Source organism: Lepidochelys kempii, chromosome 7 (assembly GCF_965140285.1).
Source record: "Lepidochelys kempii isolate rLepKem1 chromosome 7, rLepKem1.hap1, whole genome shotgun sequence".
NCBI classification, from domain to species: Eukaryota; Metazoa; Chordata; order Testudines; family Cheloniidae; genus Lepidochelys; species Lepidochelys kempii.
The window spans coordinates 65345506-65356978 of NC_136386.1; the positions used below are offsets into that span (position 1 = coordinate 65345506).

Consider the following 11473-nt stretch of genomic DNA (forward strand, 5'->3'; position numbering starts at 1 on the left):
CCTCTGCAAAAAGCAGCACATCTGTATGGGAGAAGGGTTGCAGGAATAAGAGATGCTGCTGGCTCTGCAGCCTATTGCCAACTTCTTTCCAATTCTGAAAATGTTCCTTTTCTCCCAGCACAGGGTATGACCATGGCCACAATATTGTAAACCATCCCTAGCTTGTAGTAATTCCCATCATGAAGTTGATGCTGAGAAGGGTTAGCAGTAACTAATACCACCCGAGGGTGGGACCTGGGATCAGTGTATAGCTGTCTTTAGGCTTAGGAACAGTTTAGATACACCAGGCCTTTGCACAAATAGCTCTAGCTTCCAAAAAGCTGTGGTTTTCAGGAGCCAAACCCCCACTTGCAGTTACATGAGAGGGCTTGGGAGGAGGCAGGTGGGAAGGAAGAAAAGTGAGAGAGGGAGAGGAAGAGCATTGTACTACCTCAGATGGAGAAGCTCAATCAGCACAAACTTGCTGACTTCTTCTCCCCTGCATCAGAAAGATTCAGGCCTATTATCAAGGGCATTTACCAAAACATCCGCCCCCCCACCCTGCCAGCTGTATTTTGATTTTGAAAAGTGGGTCACAGCTCGTGCTTCCAAATGATTACGATTAGTCATCATGGAAAATCCCAGAGCAGCCTAAAATAATGCTCCATCTTAATTTATTACTGAAGCTTTCACAACTATTTTTAACATGAGTAATCCCCATAGGTTTTATCATCAATGCTGCAGAAAATCTGTACAAGGAGAAGATTCATAATAAAGCATGCACAGTAATTATCAAGAGAGCATTTAGAGAAAAGCTTGGCAACAGATTACTATTTTACTTTAGCGGCCAAAATGCGATAGGCACTGTGTGAACATATAGGAAGAGACAAAATCCACGTCCCCAAGCGCTTACAGTATAACAGGTGTAAGAAGGAAGGGGAAAGAGGGATACAACATACAAGCAAATGCTCAGGATTACTGCCATGTCTAGTTAGCTTTTGGGTAAGTTGGGGATTTTTTAAGTATGTCATAACAACATCAAGAAGCAAAAACAGAGTGAGGGGAAAGATGAAAATAGGAGCAAGGGAGTAGGAAGATTAATGGCTGTAAAGGGAAGAAAGAAACTGGAGGGGAAGGGAGCTTTAGGCTGGATAGTAGCTGGAAGAGGTCAGAGCAGACAGCGGAGAGAAAAGAATACTCAGAGTTCAAACTGCAGAACCCAGTCTGCTGACATCCCTTGTATAGCCACTACTCCCAGGGGCTTGTTCTGACCCCATACTGTTCTCCATTAAGTCCAGAAGACCGGGAAAGAGGCTAGAACTATAGTCTGATACCTCTGGAATGAGAGTCGCCTGCCAGAGTCTAGGTCGGTCTGCAGGAGGGGTCACTGCAGCCTTTAATAAGTTCACATGAAAACACAATGTAACCCAGAGGAGCGAAGACATTCTAATATCTACATTACTGACTGAAAACCGAGGAAGGCAATCCTTACTTGCAACAGAACCACCACAAATGGTTCCACGGGTGATTCATTTCCCTTACTGATTTGGAGCATTCTTTTTAGAAACAGTGAATTTTCACTATGCATTCTAGGATGGTCACTGCTGGATAAGCATCACAGCAAATGCCCAGCTGAAAAGAAGCTTTCAACAATCTTATTAAACTTATTAACTGTACTTTTACTTAGTAGTTCCCTAGGTATTTGTAAGCTACTAAGTAGCAAATTTCCTTCTTTGAGCTTGGGAGACCACTTCCAAGCAGCTACAACTTTATATTTCTTTGGGGATACCCCTTTGGACATACTTCTTGCTTCTCTCAAAATATCTGTGTAATCTGAGCAGGCATTCAGAATTTGAGAACAGCAAGAAACCAGAAGGTTGCTACCAAGCTGGCTGGGAAATACCTGGCCAGTCTCACTCACCACCCCCCAAAAGAGCAAAGGCTCTCAGTGCCCACCACAAAGCAGTCTTTTCTGAATGCTGCCTAAGCAACTGTAGGAGTAACTGCATGACTTCTGAGCTACGTAGTTTAAAGAATTCTGCAATAGGGTTTGTGAAGTTTATCTGATACCTACTAACTAGATGGAAAAATACCTGTGCTGCCCCACATATCCCACTCCTTCCATTTCCAGGGAATAAAAACATTATGCACTGTTTATTGTTACACTCAACTGTATTTATTTGCAACATATTCTTCTCAAATTTATCTCTTCACTTCTCCACCTCTCTTCATTGTCACAGTGCATGTTTTCATCATCTGATGCGTCTTTCCTTCTCTCTCAGTCCACCCATCTTATCTCTTCCTCCTCCTTCCCCTACAGTATGTCCTCCACCACTTCTTTTGCCTATCCTCCCAAATCTCTCTCTCAGTCACTTCCTCTCAAATCTTCCATCCACATATTTACTTACTCATTCACTGGTTCCTCTGGCTCTCTGCTCCCCACTCTGCTTCTGGATAAAGAACGCTGACTTGGGGGTCTATCTCCAGCATCCCTTTGGAGAAGGAGTCAATCACTTCAGAGCTACTCTGTCCTCTCGTTTACCACTACCCTCTGGAGAAGTGGCTCACAGCCCCTCTGCTCACTAACTCTATTCACAAAGCAGCAAGAGAGTGGAAAGACATTAAAAAAATAAATTACAGTAATCCACAAAAAGATCACTGGGTGGCTCACGGTGAGAAGTTATTTACTCATTTTTTGAAATTGACTGCATTAAGTTGACAATGTCCCTCTAAAGCTAAAACAAGAAGTTTCCATTTTACCTCCATTTTTTGTACACTTATAGATTTCTAAATTTTACCTGTTGGATTGGAGGTAACACTTGGTCTCTGCCCAAAGATGGTTAAAAAAATTTAATAATTCAACATTCAACTCTCTTCAGTTGTTTTTTGAATTAGGTTTACAAAATTATCCCCTATCACCTCAGAGAAACTCACAAATGAGTGAATGGTTGAATTTCACCCCAGTCCTGAAAACACTTAAGCACATCCTTTCATTAAGCACATGTGTAACTTTACTAGTCCCACTGGCTTTCAGTGCTTGCTGGTCTCAAGACTTGTTACGTACAGGCCTTAATCAGTAGTATGAAACACAGTACTGAAACTGTGTACTAAAAACTTCCATATGTTATTAGCTGCAAAGGTAAAGATAGATGCATACACACTTCACCACCTAAAGCAGTTGTTTGGTTACAAGAATTTACCAGTCCAGCTGCTAAAGGAAAAGGAAACTGTGAACGTGGCAAGCTTAACAGCTTTAAAGCCAGGTGTACTGGGGCTTTTAAGTTCAGCAAGCTGTTTTAGCTCTGTAATATGGAGATTAGGGCACCTTTTAACTCTACAAGCCCATTAACTCAGCAGCAAAGAACTTACAAGCTGAGCAACCTAAATAGATCCGGACTGTTTCCTTTTCCCCCCTAGAAAACCATGGAAATGAAGCACAAAAAACTGGCATTTATATATCAAGCACTCCAAAGCCAAGAAGTTTCACAAGGTATCCTTTCTCCCTCAGTGCTAACTTAGCAGCTACATTATTTGTAGTGTTTTTATTTCTGTTTTGCTTGTTAGACTCAAACTTTCATATACTGTTTGCTAATAACATAAAATACATATGGATGTGTAACATATCCAAGAATATTGTTAAATAAACTTTTTGAAGTTTATCTGATTTCACAACATTAATGTTGCAACATTAATATTGCCCCAATTCACTAAGATACTTAAGCATGCAAGTAGTCTTGCACTTATTAAGCCATTTAATACACCATTAAAAGGGAGAAATCTATACTATTAAGATATGCAACTACTAAATGATTAAAAGTACCTTGCCAAGTCAGCTACTTAATTAAAACTCATAAGTTCATAGAGGCAGATAAAAATGTGCAAAAATATAGGCAGAACAACTGATAAATAGCTTAAAAGAAAGAATTAGCACTCAAAGTTCAGTTTGATTTTAAAATGAAAAAAAATTGATTTTCAAATGGACATTTTCAAAAAGTTAATGTAAATAATTTGTATAGCAAGGATCCATCTGCCCAGATCTTTTAATTATCCTCTCCAGTCTTGGGAGGTACATTAAAATTTATAATATAATGTAGAAGTATTAATTGAAATAATTTATTAGCATATCTTAATGTAATTTTCTTCCTTTATTATCTTAAATGAATTTCTAAAGGGAGATACCATAAGAACTATATGGTGCCTGTATTATCACTAAGCAAAATAAAACATGTAGCACTGAGTTTGTGTTGATTTTGCTTTGTCAGAATATTATTTCTTGTCAGTTTGCAGTCAGTTTATTAACGTTGTCATGCACAATGCTCTAAAATTAAAACCATGTCCTAATATAACACAATATCACAATATTAAATTTAAAAGAATATGCACAGGGAACTTTTAAAAAAATTAGAATGACCCATCATCATTCACAATGTAAGATATACATGTGCAACATGTATTCAAATCTTAACAACTGCTGAGCTAGGAAAAATGCTATAAAGAAAAGCAAGCTCCCTGTAAAGCAAATACATCATGATACATGTTAAAAGTCCTTTAGCAATTACTAGAACTCCCAATCTCTCCCTGAAGCATTCAGAACAGCTGTTTACTGGTCTGCAGTCTATATCTAAGGGGACCACAAAAGGCCATCGTTACCATAGAATGGTGGTTTTCCATCTGTGGACCTCTGGAGGTCCACAGACCATGCCTAAGATTTCCAAAGGTGTCCACACCTCCATTTGAAATATTTTAGGGTTTCACAAATGAAAAAATGTTGAAAGCCACTGCAATACACCAATAGATTGGTAATCTCACTGACACCGGGCAAGTGGGACCAGTGCCAGGTTTACAATGGTGCCAGTGGCACCATGGTACTGGGCCCATGCTCAGAAGTGGCCCCAGCCTGCTCCACTTGCACTGCGCCCTAAGATCCCACCAGCCTGCTGGCTCCCCCCAGCCCACCCACAGGCAGGTCAAGGGCTCTTCTCCACCCCCGGCCCCACCCGCCAGCTCCTCTCTGGCCCTGGCTGGACCCAGTGCACCTCCCGCTCCAGGCAGTCTCTGCTTCCCACCACCTGTGGGGCCCCACCGGTCTCCCCGGAGCTGAGCTGTCTGGGACTGGTGCAGAAGCCTGGACAGTCATGGCCAGTTGGGGGGATGGACAGTGTGGGGGCCTCAGTTGGGCCCCTTCAGGCAAGTGGGTCCTGAGGGAACCTGGCTGGGGCAGACCCTGGCCTGGCAGATCGCGCCACTCCCGAGGGGCTGGAGCAATTCCCCCCCGCCCCGCCCCCAGGACCAGCCCTGGCTGCACTGCTAGCTCAGGCTGGAAGACACAGTCACCTCCCAGCAGGGCTGGTGAGTGTGGCCAGGAGGCATGGCATGGGGGAGTGGGCTGTGAAGGGGCAGGGAAGATGTATGTGTTGGGGCACCAGGGAGTGGGGGTTCTGTGTGGGGTGCTGGGCTGTTGTGGTGCGGTTGTGGGCAGGGGGGCGCTGGGCAGGGGTAGTGCAGTGTGGGGTGCTGTGCATTTGTGGAGAGGGTCTCACGGGGGGCACTTCACATAGCAGGTCCAGAGGGCTATGGACATAGGGTGTTGGGGAGGGGCGTTCGTGTTGGGTGGGGGGGCGGGCTGCTGTGTGGTGTGGCATGGGACCTCCATCCCCAAGGGGAAGGGGCATGCTGGCAGCACAGGGCCAGATGGGCCGCAATGCATCTGTCAACGTTCTGTTTGTAAACAATACCCTTGTACTGGGTGGATGGAGCAGGGCCGCCCCTGCCATGCCATGCCCCATTGTCCCTGGCTAGCCCCTCACTCTGGGGACTGACCTCCCCATGCCATGCTCCACTGCCTTCATGGGGGCCCACAAAAGGTTAATCTGGCCCTGAGTAGGACAGATATGTCTAGAACTTCTATCAATATTGATATGCCTTACTTGCTTTAGACACTCTCCTCACAAAGAAAAATAGACCCCCCCCAAATTTGATAATGTAAGCAGTCTGCTGCATATTACTTTAACCTCCAACAAGCATTCAAGATATATACTGCAGATAAATCTTGCCTCTGCCAAACAAGCCTATAATTTAATTGTGCTTGTCCTAAATTCCTTCATTAACCAAATTCTAAATAGTAACTTCAAAAACTAATTCAGGCCTTAGATTAAAATTAAATGAACACTTAGCTTAGGCCCAGTAATTAGTTTTTACCTCACTTTTAAATATTAGCATTTTACAAAATGGATTAATAGAACTGTTTTCACTAATTACTTCTTAAATTTTGTACACTTTTGTTCAGATATAAACCATGCCTCCTTCAGTATTTGCTACCCAAACAGTGCAGCAACTCAACCTACATAAGAACAAGAAAATGAAACTGACTAGACTATTTTCATTGTCCACAGCAGCAGAAGTGCAAAAAGGTGGCCAGGTGGCCGCTATTAAAGATTAAGTCCTTTTCTGTAATATATTCAGTATGCAAGTGAAAATTTAGGTCCTGATCCTGCAAAAATGTTTCTAAGCGCTTAACTTTATGCATGAGTTAGTCCCACTGACTCCAATAAAACTCTTCAGGCATGCACAGTTAAGCACACTCCAGGATCAGGACCTTAATCTTTTAACACACACTACAACTGTCTCTGTTAAAGTTACTTTAATAATCTCTTCTGTACTAACTTGTAAAAACATGTCAGTTTCAATTAGATGAAAATTTTAATTCAAAAACTAAAAACTAAAAAGTTTTGAAATGTATCTGTGAACCTGAAAATCTAATTTTACATACTAGGTGTACCAGGGGTATATTCTTACTAATATTAGCCTCATGAGTTCACGTAGAAAGAAACTAATTAATTTTGCCCATTAATTTCAAATGCCTCCTCCCTTGGGATCTCAGTATTGACACTTCCTAGATCTTACTTTCAGTTTATTAAACACAGTATCATCACACAGAGTGGATACATCCACTCCATTTTAAAATTTTGTTCTTAAGTCTAAGGAATTCCAATAGTCCAGTACCATCAGTTCAGTAAATGGAGCTGCCAAACAAGACCATATTGAGCATTAATCATATAAAATATTATGGGTCCTTTTCTGCAAAGCACTGCGTGCCCTCAACTCCCACTGATGTCAGACCACACAATATTATAAGTCCTGAGGTCCATTGTTCCTGTGAACAATGATATACATTTATTAGAGGAGACATAATATATAGTGATGTTAAAAAAAGAAATCACATTTTCTATGTTTATTATAAACTCTTATGGCTGACGGAATTAAAATAAAAGTGCGGTGCATATTATAAAGTATGACTGTGTATATTATAAAAGCACATCCATAAATATTTTCCAGGTGAAACAGGCAAGTTTAAAAGTCTGATTTGAAGACAGTTTGCTTCAATTTTCCTAAGAAAATCATATTGTTTACATGAGCCAGGAAGCACCTCCCACGGCTAGTTTCCTCACTGTAAACAGGTAAGTCACCCTGGCAAAATCCACCTCTGATATAAAACAGCCCCAGCACATTACTCTAACACATGCATATTCTTTAAAGCCAATCTACAATACAGCCTTGAAATTTAGATAAACTGTAGTAGTGTTAATTTGGAGGAATAGCTGCATTCATAAGGCCTCAATAGTGCCAACTTCATCTTTTTTTTTTCTCCTTTTCTTTCTTTTTTTTTTTTTTTAAAAAGAATCTCTGATATAGTCCTAATTGGGTTTTGTTGGTGGCTTTGATAACAGCTCCCCAACCTGAAGCAAATACTCACCAGCAACCACATACCACACAACAGAACCACTAACCCAGGAACCTATCCTTGCAACAAAGCCCGTTGCCAACTGTGCCCACATATCTATTCAGGGGACACCATCACAGGGCCTAATAACATCAGCCACACTATCAGAGGCTCGTTCACCTGCACATCCACCAATGTGATATATGCCATCATGTGCCAGCAATGCCTCTCTGCCATGTACATTGGTCAAACTGGACAGTCTCTACGTAAAAGAATAAATGGACACAAATCAGATGTCAAGAATTATAACATTCATAAACCAGTCGGAGAACACTTCAATCTCTCTGGTCATGCGATTACAGACATGAAAGTTGCGATATTACAACAAAAAACTTCAAAACCAGACTCCAGTGAGAGACTGTTGAATTGGAATTCATTTGCAAATTGGATACAATTAACTTAGGCTTGAATAGAGACTGGGAGTGGCTAAGTCATTATGCAAGGTAACCTATTTCCCCTTGTTCCCCCCCCCCCCAAGACATTCTTGTTAAACCCTGGATTTGTGCTGGAAATGGCCCGCCTTGATTATCATACACATTGTAAGGAGAGTGGGGTGGGGGGAGAGAAAACCTTTTGAAGTGGTAAACACCCATTTTTTCATGCTTTGTGTGTATAAAAAGATCTTCTACACTTTCCACAGTATGCATCCGATGAAGTGAGCTGTAGCTCACGAAAGCTTATGCTCAAATAAATTGGTTAGTCTCTAAGGTGCCACAAGTACACCTTTTCTTTTTGATAAACTAGGAAGTTTACTCTCAAAATTCTCATCTCCACCTGGCTGAACAATAAAACAAGTTCTCTCTCTCCTCTCTCCCAACAAATACAAGTTACTATAATATAGACCCAAACTAATCTGTATTCAAATAGGACCACTAGTTAAAACATTTGCCATTCTCTTCAAACAGGTAAATACAAAAAAATCTCCATGTTTTTATTAGGCCAACACAGTTCAATCAATCTGCAACAGAAACAATTTCACAGCTGCAACTAGTCACAAAACTTTAACTGTTTAACAACATTAACTTCAGTGGAGTTTACAAACAACATACAGTGTACAAAACAACACTATGGAAACAGCTTAGTCTTCACTGATCCCAGGTTTCCAGAGACTGGAATAGTAATAATGAAAGCATGAATGAAATAATTATATAACTGCTTTGGGAAGGTAATGCAAGGTACTGTAAATGCTAACGCTGTTACTGTTACTTGGGAACAAGCAGCAGCACATCTTCCTAAAGATGGGGAAAAAGGTTGGGAGCAAAAAGGCAGACCAAAATAAACCCTAAAACCTAAAGCCTGAAGAAAATATAAGCAATAAAAGGCTAGGACCCAGACACTCAAAGGTATTTAGGCACTTAGCTCCCATTGATCCTAACTACCTTTAAGTATCCAGGCTTAGGTGTTTTCACCGTTTAATTTAGAGTGGTCTCTCCAAAAGTGCTCCTTGCAGACCTCCTTCTTCTCCCATTTCTTAATATTAGCAGTGTGGCCTTGTGGCCAAGAATTGGGCTGGGCTTCAGGAGACTTGGGTTTGATTTCCTGCTCTGCCACTGACCTGCTGGGCAAGTCACTCGATCTCCCTGTCCATTTCCCTATCTGTAAAACGGGGATAAGAACTCCGAGGTCTCCGGATGAACAGCACCACAGGATTATTACTATTGACTTAAAGGGGTGGTAAAACTAAGCCAATACTGGGCATCTGCCTACATCTCATCCCGAATGTTCTTCCTCCTGCCTTAAGAAAGTCAGGATGGTGAAAGACAGAGACTGGTTTCCACCCAAACCATTCGCCTATCCCCAGCCAAAAAAAACAATTGTCATCTTGGTAGCAACCCCCCGCCCCAGCCCTAAGAGGGCATCCAGAAAACACTCCCACCCCAAAAGGCACCTAGGCAGCGAGTCCCTTACCCCCTGGCCCCGAAGAGTACACCTGGGCACCGTCCGGCACACAGGCGGGAAGCTCCGCTCCCTCGCCCCGCGGAAGTGCAGCGAGGCAGCAACCGCTCCCCGGTGCCAATGCCGGTCCCTGTCCCCTACCACCGGACACTCACCGGCAGTCTCCCCGGGCGGCGCCCCCGCCACCCCGTTCAGGTAGAGGATCGAGAGCAGGTGAGGCTGCGTTTTCTCCAGGGCCACCCGCAGGTCTTGGAAATGATCCCGATCCTTGGCCAGCAGCAGCTGGATGAGCAGGTCGGCCTTGCTGGCGACCCCCGTTCCCCCTCCGGCGGCTTCCTGCAGCTCGAGCAGGTCGCGGGGGCTCAAGGTGCCAGCAGCCTCCAGCAGCTCGATCACTTTGTCCACCTCGGTCATGGAGTGGGCCAGGCTCTGGCGGCACTGAGCGAGCAGCTCCTTGTGCTTGGGCTCCATGGCCGCTGCGGGCGAGGCAGGGCAGCCAGCCGCCAAACTTTGTCCTCCCCCCGGGGAGCACCGGGCTGCCCTCCCCCGCACTGCAGGCGGGCAAAGCCACCCGCGGCTCGGTGCGCCCGGGGAGATGCTGCGGCGGCGCCTCCCCCTTCCTGCCCCAGCGGGCACCCCCCGGGCAGCTCCGCGTCTCCCCCGCCTCTGACTGCTCCGGGGGCTGAGCGCCGGACAGAGGCTGCAGGCTCCTCTCCCCCGGGACAGAGCCGGGCTCACGCAGGGGCTGTGGCTCTTCTTCCCCCCGCTACAGCTGACACCCGCAGCGCCGCCCGGCCGCCCAACTTACCCGCGGCCGCCTCCCCGCTCTCCGCCGGGCAGACGCCGCCTGGGGCAGGCGCTGGGGATAAAGGCGGCCGCTCCCCTTGCAGTTGCCACCCCCGAGTCCCGAGCCGCGGCTCGAACCACTTCCCCTCTCCCTGGCTACAGGCTGGGGGCCGTGGGGCAAGGAGGGGACTGCCGGGGGCCAGGCGGCTTCAGCGCCGAGCGCCTCCTCGCACCCGCAGCCATGTTGGTTGCGCGGGGCCGCTGGCCGCCCCACGGCAAGGCTGCAGCCATGCCTCTCCCCGCTCCCCCCAGCTCATGCTCCTCGCCGCCCCCGCCGCCGCAGGAGAACGCGCCCCCGGGGCCCGCCCAGCGCCAGGGGGCCTGAGGCCGGCCAGGCCAGCGCCCGCTCCTCAGCGGCGGCTGCTCCCTGCTGCGCTCCTCCCAGCCCTATGCTGGGCTCCCCGGCTAAGTTTCCCCCCCTCTGCTCCCCGCAGCCTCCTCCGCCATAGCCCGGCGGCAGCGGCTGCGCTCGCCTCCGCTCCGCGGCCTCCACCCGGCTGTCAATCAGGGGCTCCCCGCCAGGCCATGTACGGGCAGAGGAGGCGGGGCTCCGGCGGCAGCTTCTGCCTCTCCCCGGGGCGGGGCACCTAGCGCCGGGGAAAGGGAGGAGTCGTGCTCCTAACTCCTCTCCTTCCCCACCGCCAGGAGCCCAGATGCTGGGGAGCCTCGCTCCCCCCTGCTGAGAGAGTGCCCCAGCCTCGGGGACGGGAGACATTGAGCTCTTCCCCCCTTTCCTCCTCTCTGGCTGGGACATCGGTTCCAGAGGAAGGGGAACTAGACACCTCCCCTCTGGCTGGGAGACCAGTTCCTGAGAGATAGGAGACCACCTCACCAGGGAGATTCAAGCCTATTTTCCACTGATTGCATCCGATGAAGTGAGCTGTAGCTCACGAATACTTATGCTCAGATAAATTTGTTAGTCGCTAAAGTGCCACAAGTCCTCCTTTTCTATTTGCGGCTACAGGGTAACAG

General features: G+C 46.2%; 1 protein-coding gene across 6 annotated transcripts in view; it reads right to left on the bottom strand.

Moving 5' to 3' along the window:
- The window catches only part of DLG5 (discs large MAGUK scaffold protein 5), a 183338-nt gene extending 172346 nt beyond the window's left edge, over nucleotides 1-10992 (bottom strand). For 3 of the 6 annotated variants that reach the window (XR_013636069.1, XM_073353227.2, XM_073353225.2), the window contains exon 1: nucleotides 9811-10992. Coding sequence is in view for 5 of the 6 variants with exons in the window: in XM_073353227.2 (XP_073209328.1) it covers nucleotides 9811-10126 (316 nt within the window). In the remaining variant the exon portion in view is untranslated. The remainder of the gene's footprint in view (nucleotides 1-9810) is intronic. The other 3 variants (XM_073353224.2, XM_073353222.2, XM_073353223.2) reach the window with 2 other exon arrangements.
- Nucleotides 10993-11473: the final 481 nt, after the last annotated feature.